Source organism: Siphateles boraxobius, unplaced genomic scaffold (genome assembly GCF_051911475.1).
Source record: "Siphateles boraxobius isolate OS27281-9 unplaced genomic scaffold, OSU_SipBor_1 204, whole genome shotgun sequence".
Classification (NCBI taxonomy): Eukaryota; Metazoa; Chordata; class Actinopteri; order Cypriniformes; family Leuciscidae; genus Siphateles; species Siphateles boraxobius.
In genome coordinates this window covers 521,564-540,430 of record NW_027508816.1, presented here as the reverse complement: position 1 = coordinate 540,430, position 18,867 = coordinate 521,564, and the positions used below count along the sequence as shown (strand labels likewise).

The 18,867-nt window shown below is 41.1% G+C and overlaps 3 protein-coding genes across 5 annotated transcripts in view; all 3 read left to right on the top strand.

The window, feature by feature from the left end:
• The first annotated feature begins 205 nt into the window (after positions 1 to 205).
• LOC143745432 (general transcription factor II-I repeat domain-containing protein 2B-like) lies at positions 206 to 8,203 on the top strand. Its single transcript, XM_077237530.1, has 3 exons — positions 206 to 1,064; positions 1,446 to 2,089; positions 8,141 to 8,203. Exons 1-3 carry the CDS (start codon positions 206 to 208, stop codon positions 8,201 to 8,203), a joined length of 1,566 nt encoding a protein of 521 aa, XP_077093645.1.
• A 398-nt stretch (positions 8,204 to 8,601) lies between these two features.
• Positions 8,602 to 18,867, top strand: part of gtf2a1l (general transcription factor IIA, 1-like) — a 59,418-nt gene continuing 49,152 nt past the window's right edge. For 2 of the 3 annotated variants that reach the window (XM_077237546.1, XM_077237545.1), the window contains exons 1-3: positions 8,602 to 8,826; positions 18,095 to 18,196; positions 18,328 to 18,448. In XM_077237546.1, the coding sequence (XP_077093661.1) occupies positions 8,803 to 8,826; positions 18,095 to 18,196; positions 18,328 to 18,448 (247 nt within the window). In that variant the 5' untranslated portion in view covers positions 8,602 to 8,802. Of the gene's footprint in view, positions 8,827 to 17,856; positions 17,907 to 18,094; positions 18,197 to 18,327; positions 18,449 to 18,867 lie in introns of those variants that run through there. The other variant, XM_077237547.1, reaches the window with a different exon arrangement.
• Positions 14,881 to 17,579, top strand: LOC143745430 (uncharacterized). The gene is made up of 5 exons (XM_077237528.1): positions 14,881 to 14,966; positions 16,161 to 16,339; positions 16,653 to 16,838; positions 16,930 to 17,103; positions 17,545 to 17,579. Exons 1-5 carry the CDS (start codon positions 14,881 to 14,883, stop codon positions 17,577 to 17,579), a joined length of 660 nt encoding a protein of 219 aa, XP_077093643.1.

The window sequence follows — 18,867 nt, the reverse complement described above, 5'->3', positions numbered from 1 at the left end:
GGTTCTCAAAGTGCGGCCCGCGGGCCGTTTGGTGGCCCGCAATAACATCTGTAAAACATCTGTATTGCTTTGAAAAAATGAATCTCTCCGTTTAGTGGTCTTTAGCGGCATCTATAGGCATAAGCGGTAATTACAGGTGTGGTCCGACCGATCACACTTGACCTCACTCCCAGAAGGCCATCAACGGAACAGTGGTTGTCTGAAGATGGAGATGATGGAGCGAGAGCCAGAGCGGGAGCCTGGCCCTTCGAGAAAAAAACGTCATGTCAGCAAGAAGAAAAGGCAGTTTCAAGATAAATGGACAAACGATTACTTTGTCGAACCTCACGGGTCGGATAAAGTCGTTTGCCTGATCTGCAAGAAGGTAATTGCAATGCGCAAGGACTTCAATATAAAACGCCATTATGATACCAAACATAAAAACTACGATAAATTCAGTGGCAAGGAGCGCACCAGTAAGCTTGAACAACTTAAAAGAGGCTACACTGCACAGCAGTCACTTTTCACAAATTTGGTTAAAACCGGTGAAGCTGTAACACAGGCTAGCTACGTGGTAGCTCAAGAAATAGCTAAGTGGAGCAAGCCGTTTAGTGACGGAGAATTTGTGCGTGACTGCATGTTGAAAGTGGCCGACATTTTATGTCCAGAGCAAAAAACAAAGTTCCGAGACGTAAGTTTGTCGAATGAGACAGTCACACGACAAATCGAAGATCTGGCCAATGATCTGAAAGAGCAACTGGGAAAACGTGTGGAGGGGCTAGGAAAGGGAGCTTTTTCCATTGCACTGGATGAAAGCACGGATATTTCCGATACAGCGCAATTGCTGATTTTCATCCGTACAGTCACGGAGAACTTTGACATTGGCGAGGAGCTGTTAAGCGTGGAGAGTATGAAAGACACATCAAAGGGAGTCGACATTTGTGATGCTGTGTGTCACAGTCTCGATGCCTACAAAGTGAACCTGGCATCTATGGTCGGTGTCACAACAGATGGAGCACCGGCAATGGTCGGGAGTAGGGCAGGTGCCGTGTCGCTGCTCTCTGAGAAAGTGGTCAACAACGGAGGTGAGAAACTAGTCAGATACCAGTGTATAATACATCAAGAAGCCCTCGCTGCTCATACACTTGAAATGAAACATGTCATGGACATAGTTGTGAAGACTGTTCATTTCCTGAAGTCCAGAGGTCTGAATCACCGCCAATTTAAGGCTTTTTTGGCGCAGTCAGAGGGAGATTTTGGGGACGTCATATACTTCACTGCCGTCAGGTGGCTGAGCAGAGGTGCCACACTGAAACGTTTTTTTAACTTGAGAAAAGAAATAAAAGAGATCATGGAGTCAAAAGGACAATATGTGACAGAGCTAAGTGACACTAAATGGCTCTGTGACCTAGCGTTCCTTGCTAACATGAATAATTGTCTCAGTGATCTTAATCTGAAGCTCTAAGGCCATGGGAAGCTTATTTCCACTCTATTTGACAACGTCAAAGCTTTCCAGCGTAAACTTGAACTGCTGCAGGGACAGCTCAGAAAGGGAGATCTCACTCATTTTCCTGCCTGTAAGTCGCTCGTAGATGACACAGACACAGATGGGAGCCAAGTTTTAAGTCACCTGCGTTCAGAAAAGAACCATACCCTAATAAAAAAACTCCGAGAGGAATTCAACCACCGCTTCTCCGATTTCAGGGACCACGAGAAGGCATTCAACCTTTTCCAAAATCCTTTCTCATGTGTGCCTGAGGAAGAGCCTGCAGAAATGCAGTTTGAGTTCATCGACCTGCAGAAGAGCTCAGAGGCCAGAGCAGAATATCGTGACAAGAATCTCATCGAGTTCTACAAAGGACTTTCCCCATCCACATGCCCTGCACTTCGCCAGCATGCTGTCAGAATGGTATCTTTATTCGGAAGCACATACATCTGTGAGAAGACCCTCTCCACCATGGCCATCAACAAATCCAAGCTGAGATCCAGGCTGACAGATGGCCATCTACATGCTGTCCTTCGTATCACAACGACGGAGATGGAGCCGGACATCAGAGGAATCGTGGCAAACCGAAAAAAGCACCACAAATCCCATGGGTATGTTGACCAAGTAATCAATATTCAGTGTGACTTAATGACAATCTTATTAATAGCCGCGTTTCCATTACTTTTCAAATTTTTCGCTGGCGCGAACACTTGCATTTTCCTATCAACAGGGGAAACAACTTAAAATACTCTATCATTTCTGGTCATACAGAAAATAATAATATATTATTCGCAACTACTTTTATTTGTGTAAACTCATAATAACAAGAAAACGTTGTGCTTTTTTTAAATAAAATAAAACAATCAGTACGCGCTTTCATGATCTCCGTGAACTGGAGCGCGAGAACTGAAACAAAATATAGCCTATGTAGGCTAAAGCTTGAAATGTCCACTTTAAACAAACAAATTCGAATCGAAAGCTAATACCTTCTGATTATGTAATCCGTATGAAAGGTGCATTTCTCTCTAAAAGCGCATCTGCTTAACAGCGGAGATGGAGTTCTAATTTGGCCTTAGAAAACCAGTAAAATCGACATGTTTTCCATATTAATTTGTGAATATTTGAAATGTTTAATAAAGGGGCAAAAAGTAATTTAAACAAAAATCTGAAAAAGTCTGTCGATATTTACTTTTTTTGCGCAGCATTTTGGTGTTCAACTTTGCGTTTTAAAAAGACAGTTACGGGACAGTTTTCAGTTATGGGTTAAAAAAGATAATAATAGCGCAAAACATTTGCGCAAATCTGCAATAATGGAAACGCGACTGACAGGCAATGATAGATATGAATGATGATGACTTGTTTGGTAAGCTTCTATTTGAAAAATCTCTCTCTCTCTCTCTCTCTCTCTCTCTCTCTCTCTCAGGTTTTCCTGTGGTGCTTTGGTAGCTATAATTGCCCCTGAATAATGGTGAAGTAAATATTTTACCACATAAAAACTTGATTTTAATATATGAGACATTAATTTTGTATGCTATTTATTCCCTATCTAATCTAGATTATATGAAACATTACTATTATTCTAATGTAAAGGGAACCAACATACTTTAGTGCAAGAACATAGTTCGTGTCTGTGTTGTGTGAGGGGGAAAAAACACAGGACAGTTTAATCACTTTTGTAGTAGCCTAGGCTGGCTCCATTTATCATCAAAACAAAAATAAATGACAGATTAGGAGGGCGAGGGCGAGGGTGATCCTCGCTCCGATGCGGGACAGCAGGTCATTGAACTGGGCGCGGGACAGGCGGAAGTACCGCTGAAAGTGGCCGTCATCCAGGCGCAGCTCCTGGAGCAAATGGTGAAACTCGCCGAACTGGGTTCGTCTCCGAAGGGTCTGGTGGACCCAAATACGGCGATGATGATCCCTACGCCGCTGTTCTGCTCTCCAGAGCAAATACAGAGCGGTGACTCTCTCGATAAATGACCCATCAACAACAGACATCTTGTAAAAAGATGGCCGCCAACGGGGTTTGAAACTTTTGAAACTTTCGCCTCTGACGCGCGAGACGCGCGTAAATTTCGCTTCAAACTTTTGTTTTTACTCGCGTCAATTTCACTCTTGTCGCGCGAATTAACACAAAGTGGTCAAGCGTCAAACTAGACGCGGTAGACGCGAATTTGACGCGCTATTCGCGTCCGGTGTGAACGCACAGTAAGGCCTATGCTGATAAGTAGACTGTTTGTTCTAAATAAGTTTGTAGCCTACTTGAGATGGACTGCACACAGGACTGTTATATCCCAAATTTGTCTGTTGAGGGTAGACACTCCAGGGATTTTGTTTGCATTGCATTGCATTTTTTTTTTTTTTTTTTTGCCTCAGTTATGAATTTAAATGTGTTTATTTGCAATGAATGTAAACTGTAGAGATGCAACCTGGTCATTAAAATTATTTCAAATGTCATTTTTTTCCAGTTTTTTTTCTTTTTCTCCCCCGCCCCTTTGGCGGCCCTCAGTTCAATGCTGGGTTCCTACATTGGCCCTCACCTATCAAAACTTTGAGAACCCCTGTTCTATATTAATGCCAGGTAAAATAATCATTTTTAGTCTAGATTTGAACTGACAGACTGTGTCTGCTTCCCGGACAATGTTAGGAAGATTGTTCCAAAGTTTTGGTGCTAAATAGGAAAAGGATCTACCGCCAGCAGTCGATTTAGATATTCTAGGTATTATCAACTGGCCGGAGTTTTGAGATCGCAATAGACGTGAAGGACTATAATGCGTTAAGAGCTCGCTCAAGTACTGGGGAGCTAAACCATTTAGTGCTTTGTAAGTAATCAGTAATATTTTAAAATTTATACGATGATTAATAGGGAGCGAATGCAGTGTTGACAGAACCGGGCTAATATGGTCGTACTTCCTGGTTCTAGTAAGAACTCTAGCTGTCACGAAGCGGTTGAAGCAAGGAAGAAGCAGGATCAAAGTGCAGCACACTTTATTAGATAAACTCAAAACTAGTCAAGGACTCAGACTAGGAAACGTGAATCGGGAACAGAACAACCAACGTCAACATTACAACACCAGAACTCACAAAGACTGAACTAAAACACAGGGCTTAAAGGTGCCATGTGTCATGTCCGGCAACAAAATCAATTCATACTCCACATTCCATACCAGATGGGGGCAGTATACCTCCAGAAAGTGAGTTGGTCTACTCTAGAGTAACAAACGAGAAACGGCATAGTCTCTATGCTCCGCCCCTACCTTCACAACGACCCTAGAGCCATAGCCGAAGCCAAATGTTATGCCTCTCAGATCCCAAAATCAGCTGGCCAGTCGATCGCCACTGCATAACTTCACCATCACTTTACCTAACATCGTCAAAAATGTTGTAGTTTTACTTTAGTTAAAAATTATGAAGTATTCTTATCTGCACATATACAAGTGAAACTAGGGACAACATCTATTTAGAGTGTTACGTATGCTGCCCGCCTGATGCTAATTTAGCAGCATATATCAAGTTTGATTTTCATTAGCAATACCTCTTCTAGCTAAGTTATCATTAGTCACCAAAAAACATTGTGTCTCATTACACCTTGCAATGTTTTCCGTTACGTTTCGTGTGTCCATATCTGGGTTCATTATCATCGAAGACATTTCAAGCTTCTTAGCTAATGTTACATTTTATCATCAGCTTGGTAGAGACGGGCTCTGGTAGATAACAGGTGAAAACCGGATCGGATCTGTGGGTAGACTTTTATCGAACAGCCTTCGATACATTTCTATGTTATAACTTCCCGAAAAAACTAAACAAACATATAAAACAAACTTCTAGCAAAATACTAACAGCATCTTACTTACCAATCCAAAAGAAATGTTGCAAGTCGGAGTCAAACCTCATTTCTTTCATGTCCATTAGTTGTCTCCAGCGATGGAAAGCAGTGCCAATGTTTTTTCTGGTTCTGCTCCTTTTTTTATCCGATTTTATTTTTGATTCCGAGCGCGTTTTTTCCCTGCAGCGGATGGTTGTGGGAAGGGTCTCTTGCCAAGGGCTTCAGCCATTCTTCCGCTCTTTTCCCTGTACTGAACTGTTGTAGTGGGCTGTACTTTCCACACGACTGACATCAGGTTCAAGTACGTCCACAAGCAGTGCGACTTATTCGTGTATTGCAGTTTGGCTGGTGTTGCCCGCATACCGCCTCCCATGGCCGAAACTGGTATTATGACACCTGTCGGGCCGGGGCTAGTAATTTAGCATGCTAATTCAGGTTGATATCTCAGCAGCACTATAAATTTTCATTTTTTTAATGACATCATCACCCTTATTTCTTCTCATTCTTTTGATGCGTGTAGCTCATTTTTTGGATATTTTACCTCAAGTTCTTACACATGGCCCCTTTAAATACAAGTTCAAACATGCTAAACAAGATAAAAAGGGGGCGTGGCAAATCTGAGACACAAACCTAAAGACTGATAAACATAAGAGGGAACTGCTAAACATGAAAAGACAGGGGAACACAGACTGACATCACAACTCTAGCGGCTGCATTTTGGACTAGCTGTAGTTTGTTTATTAAGCGTGCAGGGCAACCACCCAGTAGAGCATTACAATAATCTAGCCTTGATGTCATGAACGCATGAACCAATTGTTCTGCATTTTTAATTGAGAGCATATGACGTAATTTAGATATATTTTTAAGGTGGAAAATGCGGTTTTACAGACACTAGACACGTGACTTTCAAATGAAAGATTGCTATCAAAGAGCACACACACACACACATACACAAACACACACACACACACACACACACACACACACACACACACACACACACACACACACACACACACACACACACACACACACACACACACACACACACACACACACACACACACACACACACACACACACACACACACACCCACACACACCCAGGTTCCTAACTGACGACGAAGACTTAACAGAGCAGCCATCAAGTGTTAGACGGTATTCTAGGTTATTACGTGTGGAAGTTTTTTGTCCATTAATTAGAATCTCTGTTTTTTCAGAATTTAGTAGTAGGAAATTACTAGTCATCCAAATTTTTATGATTTAAACCATGCTAGTGCAATTCCACTAATGCCAACATAATTTTCGTGTCTATTTTAAGGGACTATGTGTAGTTTTTTAGGTATTTTATTATAAATATGTCCTCAATGGTGTACAAATACCTCTGCCAATGATCTGACTTATCTTTATATACATGTGACGGGTAGGTCCACGGAGGCTTCCATGTCGTTCCACCATCTTGAAAAACTATAATAGCAGAGAGGGTCAAAAAGTACTTGACCAACACGTTTCCACGAGGCGTTTTCGTTCAGAGCCAGCGTCACGTGACTGAACGCAGCAGAACCGGAGGAGAGAGCAGTGAGAGGCGCTTCACGGCCCGGCGAGTTTAAAAGGCTGCACTGCACTGTTATTATTCATACTGTAACATTCGTTTGTTCGTTGTGTCAAGTTGCAGTTTGTTTGAAATAGCAAACCTGTTCACCCGAAGGAAAACTCAACGAAGTGCTATTAGAACACGCATTTGAAAAAGCGAGGCGCTGGAGAGCACAATTCGTTTGAATGCAAAATACGATTTCACCGCTAGATGTGAGAAATTCCTACACAATGTCTATTTAAGAGAATGTTGTGGTCAATGGTGTCAAATGCAGCACTAAGATCGAGTAGCACTAATAGAGAGATACAACCACGATCGGATGATAAGAGCAAATCATTTGTGACTCTAATGAGAGCTGTCTCTGTGCTATGGTGCGGTCTAAATCCTGACTGGAAATCCTCGCAGATACCATTTCTTTCAAGAAAGGAACACAGTTGTGAGGATACTGCCTTTTCTAGTATCTTTGACAGAAAAGGTAGATTTGAGATCGGCCTGTAATTGACTAATTCTGTAGGATCAAGTTGTGTTTTTTTAACAAGCGGTTTAATCATAGCCAGCTTAAAGGTTTTTGGTACGTATCCTAGAGACAAAGATGAATTAATGATGTTAAGAAGAGGATCTATGACTTCTGGAAGCATCTCTTTCAATAGTTTAGTCGGTATAGGGTCTAACATACATGTTGTCGATTTAGATGAATTAACGAGTTTGCAAAATTCTTCCTCTCCTATAGCAATGAATTAATTATTTTTTTCCTCAGGGAGACTACACTGCACTGTCTGATGTGATGCTGTAGTAGACGGTTCTATAGTTATAATTTTATCTCTGATATTATCAATCTTGTAAGTGAAGAAGGTCATAAAGTCCTTACTGCTGTGTTTCTTGGAAACGTCCGGTGTCGAAGCTTTATTTTTCGTTAGTTTAGCCACTGTTTTGAATAAATAACTAGGGTTGTGTTTATTTTCTTCTAATAGGGTTGAAAAATAAGCAGATCTAGCAGCTTTTAAAGCCTCTCTGTAAGCAATCGTGCTCTTTCTACACGAAATACGAAAAAACTTCTAATTTTGTTTTCTTCCAGCTATGCTCCATTTATCTCCATCAGGTGAAGCTCCACCCACTGGCTCTGCATTCAGCACCACTTTTATATTTACATTACAGGTCAGTCTTTATTGAAGACATATTTTTCCTGTCTGGTGTCTTCAATGTCACAGATTGCGCCATCATTTGTGATCAGTGACAAGATGGTGTGCATGTTCAGTTCAGACTGGCTCAAATCCTCCTGACTGAGACCAGAGCTGAACCAGAACTGAACCAGAGCTGAACCAGAGCTGAACCAGAACTGAACCAGAGCTGAACCAGAACTGAACCAGAACTGAACCAGAACTGCGCATTTATGGGTCTAACCCATGCAGAAGAGCTGCCACTGATGATTGAATGGACAAACAGTACTGTAATATATGCCACAGAACCTCATCCGTTTTTCTTTCTGTATTACAAATTATGTTCAATTGTTTATGTTACAAAGTGTTTTGAAAGCATGTGATGATACGTTTTTATTTGTTAAGGAAACAATTGAAAGTTACATCAGATTGAAACTGACGGTTGGAACAAGATTACAAAAATACATTAATGTAACCTCCCAAATAACAGTAACGCGATCAGGCAGTGACGTCACTGCGCGTGAAAGACGCGTCGAGTTTTCCCTCATTTCATGTGTTTCAGTATAGTCATATTTTTTTCACCTCGTTGCGTGATCATTTAGGATTTATACATCAGTGTCTTACTTACGGTCCATTGTAAATTAATTTAATCAAGAAGTGTGGTTCATAAGCTCTTAATTGGCGACCAGTGGTGCTGGAGTGAGTGAGTGTGTGCGCGCGCCAGTGCCAATGCCCATACTAACCAACTAGTGAAGGCGACATGCTCTCTAACGCCAATATTTTGGTGAGTAAATAACCCTATATTTACTATTTCCACATTTAAGGCTATAGTATAAAAAATCATTAACAAAACATTGCGGTTGTAATGTTAGTAGAGTTGGGCTTCTCGGAACTCGAGCGTTTGGGACTCGAAAAATGTTCCCGAGTCCAGCGATTCTGTGAAATATCAGGACAGTTGACGGAATTATTGGCCAGATTGGGTCAAAACTGCAGTGTCACGAAATTCAATCATTCGCATGTGGGTCATTCTATGAAAATGGTGGCTTTTTGAACAGACAACTTTTAAAAAATGTATTATTTTTTATACCAAAACTTATAGTCAGATAATAGTTAACCTCTTAACTTTATACATCAACTTAAATTACAGCTTAATGTATTTGGATATTTTCACTACATTACATTAAAAAAAGCTTGTGCTGCCTTTTTGTCACTGGTGTTGCCTATATTTTAGAAGTCAATTCAGGCTTTCCAGGATGTAATTTGACTATTTCGTTTGCATACATAATGAACAGGTAATTAAACAGATATGTGTAAAGTTCTATTGTGTGATATTTTTCTATTTCTACCACTGTGTTTTTTTGTTGTAACATTAGAAATAATTGAGGTTGAGTGATCAAAATTGAATGATCATATCCTTAAAATGCCTACTAATGAATGCAGCAACATTTAGGTAGATACAAAACCCATATTCTATGAAACTGGGAACTCTGATGCCAGAACACCAATATGCCATGCAGTAACACCAGTGACGCAATGTGAAACCAATGACATAACATAAAAATATTTCAAACAAATTTTGATCAGTTTTAATATTTTATCATGCGAGTGATTTGCGCGTAAAGAGACCTTCCCGAAAACTCTTCTCCTGATTCACAAATACTTCGTAAACGTCAGATGTGATCGTGAAATGTGTGTGTGTGTGTTAAGGAATTCCAATCAGTCGTAAATGGGATGCGCGTGCATGTTCATTCTCTATCACCATAAATCCCGCCCATTAAATCCGACTGACAACTATATATGGGTATCATATTATGAAATGAATGCGAATGAAATTTTTTTTTCTCAGATGCAGAAATTGAAGTTTTATTATCAGAAGTTCATTCAAAATGCCACATTTTATTTTCAAGCGTACATAGTGGCGTATCGGGTCCTAAAAAAAAAAGGAAGCCGGCAGCATATTACAGATGCAGTCAATGGAGTTTCATCTGTTAATCGAACATTCCCAGAAGTGAGAAGAAAATGGTTCGACATTAAGCTTGAGAGCAAAAAACGAATTTGTTCACTTCGGAAAAATCGTATTAAAACTGGAGAAGGACCACCATTGCAGATGCTATTACTGGCTCTCATAATAAGAAAAAACGGATGTAATTACTATATATAATATTTTTTCAAAATGCTGTGTAAATATGTACCCGATTAAGGTGAATTAAAATGCAGCCTTATTAATGAGCAAAACGTTCGGGTGTTAAGCGCACTATTTACGCGTGGCTGGGAGCAGGTGTAGATTTCTTGTGTACCAACTAACATTTGGAAAATACGAACATTTTAATGAATCCGAAAATTTACGCCAGAACCACTTTACACACGATTTACACAAAAATTCGTTCTGCTCGTGTTTCATGAATGAGACCCATTGAACGCAAACTAAACCTGTTTTTTCCAACAGCACTGATACGCATTTCATGTGCCAGTTCACATCTGCCACTTTCACACATTCAGGTGCTCCTCCAAGTACTTCCAGATATTGTGGTCAATCTGAACTGATCTTTTGTTCACTGACATCAGACAAACAATCTGGTCATCTCCATAACAGTTGATATCATCTCTTGGGCTTGGCCAGTAGAACTTGTTGTCTCCATTCCTTTGCATGCACTTAACTTTCACATTATGTTCTTCGATCTCCAGTATAAAGCCAGGGTATGGTTGTTCGTCATAGTTCACGATGCACCACTGACCACTGTGGTGAGACTCGATGACATCTGAACGAAGTGGAGCTGAGGTATCCGGGTTGATGTGGAGGTGAGAGATCTCGGCCATTAGCCAACACCACTTCCACCTCTTCCTCGCTGACATAATACATCTGTATTTGACTGCCAGAGTTCCTCAACTCCTGATAGAAAGACATTGCATCCGTCATGTCTCTCCCGTGGCGGACCAAGATCTCAGCTGACCTCTTTAATGAACCCCCCACTCCACCCGCAGCACCCTTTCCGTGACTGGCCTCGAAAAAGTTCCGCGTAGTCCCCTGGAAGCCCTTCTTGTAAGGGTCTGTGCACACCATGTAAAAGTTGCCCTTCTGTTTATATTGTGAGGCTGGACCATCACTGAAGAAGTGAAGGTGTTGCACGGCAGGGTACTAGTGTTTTATCATGTCCAGGACGGGGTCCATATGGCTGCTGGATCATGCCGTCTGCTGGGTGAGATGGTGCAGAAGGAGATGGGGGCTCCTCACCCACATAGAGGACACCAGTGTGAAGCGTCACTTGCTTGTGTGACCCCCCGAAGTGAACTGTCTGGATCTCTGAAGCGTACTTGCAAGTGAAGTTCTCACTAAAGTCTAGATGGATCAGGCAATCATGGCTTGGGTAAAAAACACAATTATGGCTATTTCCTTCTTCACAGTGATTAAGCTACTTTTCTCTTGTTCTTCATTTGCTCTGTTGTGCTCTATCTTCTCCAGACACCACTGGGTGAGCGACACCTCTTTGTTGGATTGGTGTCTGGCCGGTGGGACAGTGGAGTGTTCACATTCTTGGCATTCACCATAGGCGCATGTCTTTGAATTGTTACAGACTGTGCTATCTGCCATCTCCTCCAGATTGCTGGGCTGTGAAAGAGCAAGTTTTTGCATTTTATCCACAATAAACTGTAAGTTTTCATGGGTCTTGCACTGGCAAGTTTCTCGGTCGCTCTCCTTCGGTGTCACCACCCAAAAGGGTCTCTCCCTGCAGAAGAAGGCGTATGAAATGTTTTGCCCATGTTCAGCAACAAATTTCCTGTGGAGGTTTTTCTGGGAATCACAAAGGATCCTCCTCTGTTTCTTAATCTTTCTTAGGGTTAGGGTTGATAGTGTGATGGTGTTTTTCTTGCCAGGGGTTTGCCTGCTGACATCATCTCTTTGGTAGAACTGTCCTACAGCTCTCGTTTATTTTGGCCAAGCTTGTTTGTCGAACTCTGTTTTGTGGCTTCCGGGTTTTGTATGAAAAAACAATCATCTGCTCGCACAACTTTTTGAATTTGTATTTCTTTATCAGCTTTCCTGTCAGTATTTTTACAACCCCCTGTTTGGCTTTGTCTGCTTTGTACTTTGCTCTTAGATCCCCCAAGAGAGCATAATGGAAGTTGAGAGTTCTTTTAATTGATGAAGAGGCAGGAGAGTCTTGTAGAGTGCTTCTCGTCTTCGTTCTTGGACTTTCAAGGTCTTGATTTTTACCCTGAAAGCGGTGAAAACGTTTCTTGTATTTGTGGTATAGTCTTTTGTGCTTTTCTAACTTCTCTTGCAACTCCTGACATTTTCTTCGGCCTATCTGTGCTTCTCTCCTGTGCACTCTCCGCCCTTGGATTCGTTGTCTGTAAAGCATAAAGATGTAATATATAACTGTATTAGATTTCCAATGTGAGATGCATGCAACATAATATTACTCTATTTCTGTCATGCCTATACACAAAACTATGCAGCTTGTTAAAACAGTATATATCAATTCTCGTGCCATGTTACAAATATTGTGTAGGCCTACTTAAAGGGATAGTTCACACAAATTACAAAATTACATATTGGTTTCCTTACTGCGTAAGCAGTCTATGGAGAAGATATGTCTCATGCTTTGGTTTTGTGCCACAAACGTAAAAAGTTAGCATTTGAAACAGTGGCCAGGTAAACAAAAGCATGGCTTGCTGTCATACCTTGTCCATAGACTGCATACACGATAAGTGAAACCAATATGTCATTTTGTAATTTGGGTGAACTATCTCTTTAAGTAACTCTGTTGATAAGTACTTTTGTCCAATTCTAACCTTGCGATACTGGGTTGACTGTCTGGAGTGGATGGGGGTCAACACTGTCTTTCCTGCTCTCAATCTCTCTCTGTGTATTGCCTGTCTGACCCGCCATTTCCTTTGCTCCTGTCTTTTCTCCCTTTCTGTGAGATCATTCACTCGGTTTCTTTTTTGAGTCTCTAAATCCTTGCAGTAAGTCTGGTGTTTCTGTTTAAGGTCTGGGTCAGCATCCCTGCGCTGTCTGTAGGTTCTTTGCTTTTCAGCAGCACTTCATTTCGCCATATCTGTCAAAAGGAAAGCCATATTTAGTGTTTACAATATTGAAACAGTAATAAAATGCAAATAAGGCTTTATTGATATAATTGTTGAGGCTTATGTTGAGAAAAAAGTTAGTGGTGTTATTAATAGTCACTGGTGTTATCGTCATGTCACTGGTGTTACCAGCAGCATCAGTAACACCAGTGACGATAACACCAGTGACAAATCTGCAGACAAGATGACATATCTAAGATGGCTGCCACAGTAGCTCAAACCACACTTCTTAAATTGTAAATAAATCACTTAATCATGCAAATTGAACAATTATTTTAATCAAATTTCCTTTCCCCTTACTATAATCTGTAGAACACCAGTGACGCATCTTAAGTCCTCACATGAAATTATCAAATTATCAAATTGCTAAAATATGAAGAGAGAGAGCAAACTCACCGTGCTTCTCATTTCTTATTAGTGCATGCTCGTTTCCTTTCCTCGCGCCTCAGCTCCTCGCCTGTAGGATACGAGGGAAGGATGCAAGGAAAGAAAAGTATGGAAGTAAAATAATGTCAAATGTTTTTGAAATAAAAAGCCTGTTGAATTGCACTACTTGGAAAAAAAAGGCATTGCATTAACCATGCTTGCATTTTAATGCATTGTATTTTTAGGGCTTGCATTTTTATGGGCTGAAATTCAACATGGTTGAATATTTAAGCTGTGAATATTTCAATTAAAAACATTTCAAACACATTTTCATTAGTAAAAATTCAATAATCCATATTCACCCTTCATATTTCACTTCCAAAATATTATAACTGTTTAAAAATACAACCTATAATATTCAACAGGTAATTTTCGGTCCACTTTATTTCGCTTTGCAAATTCGCTTCCACAAATTCAGTTGTTCAAATTCGACAGTAAATTCAACATTGACGTCCAGGAACTGCAGGAAAAGCAGTAGATTGCCGAGCATACTCTCCATCTGCTGTTAGTCGACCTCACCAGCAGGGGGTGCAAGCGCTTGTTGTTGACGAAGACATTCATTCATAAAATGGAAATGATTATCTGTGACAGTATATGCGGAAAAGATGATAAACACACAAAAGCTGTGTTTATGTTTCATTCAATAACTTCATTGTTACTTTCCCTGTGTATTCTATGTCATCAGCTTTCTCTAATCTCTACCATGAACAGGATTATGATCGGTTTCCCTCATTACCTCATACTCAAGGATTCCCTTTCCGTTGGGACAAAACGCTTAACACATACAGTGATATGAAAGACCAATCTTGCTTATTGGGGATGTAGGCTGTAGGCTACTATATAGGCTACAGGCAAGAAGATGGACTCATATAATAAACTTTACGCGCAAAGTTTCATGCTGAGCGTTTCGTGATATACTGGCATAAAATCATCACTTGATCAATTAATACTAACACTTTCTCTCTCTCTCTCTCTCTCTCTCTCTCTCTCTCTCTCTCTCTCTCTCTCTCTCTCTCTCTCTCTCTCTCTCTCTCTCTGCTAAATGACTAAATGTAAAATTGGCTTGACATTGGACATTCGCACATTTAGGGACCGTCTCTAAAGTTGCATACAACATTGGCATGTACGTTTCTAACTTCAATAGCAAATTTAAATTTATTTGAATAAATGTCAAAAATCCAAAGGGTGCACATTATGCCTGACACTACATGAACACTTTACAGTTGGTTTTATGACTGTAAGTCGTTCTATTCAAATGCTATTAAACTTAGAAACGTGTATACCAAAGTCGTATAAACTTCAGAGACGGTCCCTAAATGTGCGAATGTCCAACATCAAGCCATCTTTATGCCAGTCTATCACTGGGAAACGCTCAGCTGTGCGCGTTATTCTGAGTCCATCTGCTTGCCTGTGAGTTTGGCCTTTTACATCACTAGTCCATTAAGCTACGTTAAGCGTTGTACAGGTCCAGCAGGGGAATCCTGAAGTATTGAAGGAAACCCTAATAGCCTGCATGCAGCACATCGCCACAATATAAAGTTAAGGCAACTAAACAACCAAGAGAAATATGTCAACCTCAAAAATGTAACATTGGATCTGTATATCCGCATCGGGGAATAAAATTATGATCTCGTTCACGGTAGAGAAATATGCATGTAGGCTACACAGGAAAAGTAACCGTGAAGGCACTGAATTTAACAAAAACAGCCGTCATAATAATCACAAATAAACTTACATTGCTGTAAATGAGTTTTATGAATGAATGACTTGCTCTAATTTAGCTGTTCTTCGTCAACAACACGCGCTTGCACCCCCTGCTGGTGAGGTCGACTAACAGCAGATGGAGAGTATGCTCGGCAATCTACTGCTTTTCCTGCAGTTTCTGGACGTCAATGGTGAATTTACTGTCGAATTTCAACCACTGAATTTGTAGAAGCGAAATAAAATGGACCGAAATTGCCTGTTGAATATTATAGGTTGTATTTTTAAACAGTTATAATATTTTGGAAGTGAAATATGAAGGGTGAATATGGATTATTGAATTTTTACTAATGAAAATGTGTTTGAAATGTTTTTAATTGAAATATTCACAGCTTAAATATTCAACCATGTTGAATTTCAGCCCATAAAAATGCAAGCCCTAAAAATACAATGCATTAAAATGCAAGCAGGGTTAATGCAATGCCTTTTTTTGTTAAAGTAGTGCAATTCAACAGGCTTTTTATTTCAAAAACATTTGACATTATTTTACTTCCATAGAAAATGAGGACGGAGGAATCGAATGAAAGCTTTTTTTTATACATTGGAATACTTGATCACCCGAGCGTCACTTCACAGCGTCATCAGCAGCGCTCAAAGCATCTGCCCTTATGTTGTTGAAGTTTGTTTATTTAAGAAATTCATAATGAATAATAATAAAGCAAGATACCCTGTTGAAATATGTGAGATGTGTGGTTTATATAAACTGCATAGGTAAACTATAAATTAAAAAGATTGTGACCGATGTGAAGGGGGAGGAGAATGTATACGTGCGTCACGTTTAGTCAATAAAACACTTCTGCATAGGATACAGCTGTGTATCTTCGCTCATGACTCCTCTGGAAGCTCCTCACTCCTCGATCCTCGACTCCTCGATCCTCGACTCCTCCATCCTCGACTCCTCCATCCTCGACTCCTCCATCCTCGACTCCTCCATCCTCGACTCCTCCATCCTCGACTCCTCCATCCTCGACTCCTCCATCCTCGACTCCTCCATCCTCGACTCCTCCATCCTCGACTCCTCCATCCTCGACTCCTCCATCCTCGATCCTCGACTCCTCGACTCCTCCATCCTCGACTCCTCCATCCTCGACTCCTCCATCCTCGACTCCTCGACTCCTCGACTCCTCGATCCTCGACTCCTCCATCCTCGACTCCTCCATCCTCGACTCCTCCATCCTCGACTCCTCGACTCCTCGACTCCTCCATCCTCGACTCCTCCATCCTCGACTCCTCCATCCTCGACTCCTCCATCCTCGACTCCTCCATCCTCGACTCCTCGACTCCTCGACTCCTCCATCCTCGACTCCTCGACTCCTCCATCCTCGACTCCTCGACTCCTCCATCCTCGACTCCTCCATCCTCGACTCCTCGATCCTCGACTCCTCCATCCTCGACTCCTCGATCCTCGACTCCTCCATCCTCGACTCCTCCATCCTCGACTCCTCCATCCTCGACTCCTCCATCCTCGACTCCTCCATCCTCGACTCCTCCATCCTCGACTCCTCCATCCTCGACTCCTCCATCCTCTACTCCTCGACTCCTCGACTCCTCCATCCTCGACTCCTCGATCCTCGACTCCTCGATCCTCGACTCCTCGATCCTCGACTCCTCGATCCTCGACTCCTCCATCCTCGACTCCTCCATCCTCGACTCCTCCATCCTCGACTCCTCCATCCTCGACTCCTCCATCCTCGACTCCTCCATCCTCGACTCCTCCATCCTCGACTCCTCCATCCTCGACTCCTCCATCCTCGACTCCTCCATCCTCCATCCTCGACTCCTCGCGGTGCTATTAGAGAATCGAGATGTCCTTCAAGATGGCAAGGATGTTGCATTTTTTCAAAGTAGTGTTTTTTTATAAATTGTAACACCAGTGACATGAAATTGAGGGACAGCTATTCCCTGTAAATTATTTATAATATTTAGTTAATATTTTAGTTTAAGTAGTCCACTAAATAAATATACTACTTTCCTTTGTATTATGACATTTAAAGAAGGAGAAAAATATATTTTTTAACTCAAAATATGTCAGTAAACCACGACTCCTGACCCAAGGGACAAGCAAATTTCACGGTACTGACCGTGTTCTACAAGATTTAAAAAAAATAGTTTGCAATATAACTGTCTTACATATGTTTTATTAACAATAAAACACTTCAATTAAAACAAAAAACATATATTTGGTGTCATTATCTGAAACTTTGAAGTGTTTTTCCTGGTGGTTAAGGCCGGGACAGGAAAGCCACCATTGTCGTAGAATAACCCATGTGTTTTTAAGTCTTGCGTGTTTATACAATCAATTCGATACAAGCTGAGAGAGTTTCTGTGCGACACACTCGTCAGATCAGTCAGAGCTACACGATAAACACACAGCCTGACCCCGAGAAGAGCTTCAGTAGCACTGGGCTGTTCCCATCACCAGTTACCCCGATTACCAGTTCATACAGTTATAGGTGTATAGGTCAAGCCCTTTACATTCAACAAGCTGCTCCCACAATACAGAAATCCAGCGGCTTCCGTTACATGACTCTGTTGAGCAGGATATACTATACGAGTTGAAATCAAAAATGCAAGCAAGATGCAATAGAGGTTTGCTTTTGCTACATTTAAAATTCACATGTTTTTTTTTGAAAGATAAGATTTAAAAAAAAAAATTGACTTGATGAAATATTGTATAGTTGGACTCGATTGGTAATAAACTCGATTCTGACTCGACTCGAAGGTAATATTATGAGTTAGTGTGAAAGTAGAGATGATATTTGAATGTGATTGCTCAGCCGAAGCTGTATCTGTCCGTCATCGAGGATGTGATGGAGAGTCTCCGAGAGTTATTCTGCGATGAAGGAGTGGATGAAGGAGTGCTGGACAACCTCAGACAGGTCAGTGTCTCACAGCAAACACGACAGAAACAAGATGCCTTAAACAAGCTTGCCAGTTCAACTGATCTATGACGGTGATTATCACTGTGCGCAGAGATAGAGGTGTGTGTGTGTGTGTTGCTGTGTTTCAGCTCTGGGAGTCGAAGGTCGTTCAGTCTAAAGCTGTGGAGGGTTTCAGTAAAGACAACAATCCATCCAACTTTGTTCTGCAGCTGCCAGCAAACTTCACGCAGACTCTCCATAAACCCAGCGGTTGGTCCTGATCTGAAGTCTGTGAAAGTCTTGTTTTGTAGAGAGTGAATATACGGTGCGTTTACACTGAACTCAAACACTCGAGCTCGTACGCCCTGTCTGGGCTATGGGCTGAGAATTGTTACTTTATTCCAAATAAATAGATTATCATCTACAAATAAATGTAAAGAGATTCACAAAAATATATAAAATTCACAAATAAATGTAAAAAGTTTCACAAAAAATGATAAAACTCACAAATATATAAAATGAGATTTGCAAATAAAAAAATGTATTTATAAATGTGTTCTATGCCACAAACACAACTCTGCCTGGCATTTATTTGTGAACGCTTTCTGTGCATTAGTAAATCTCCTCACGCATCTGTGGATTCTGAAACACTTCTAGCGTCGACGTGCAGACAGATCCACAAATAAGTG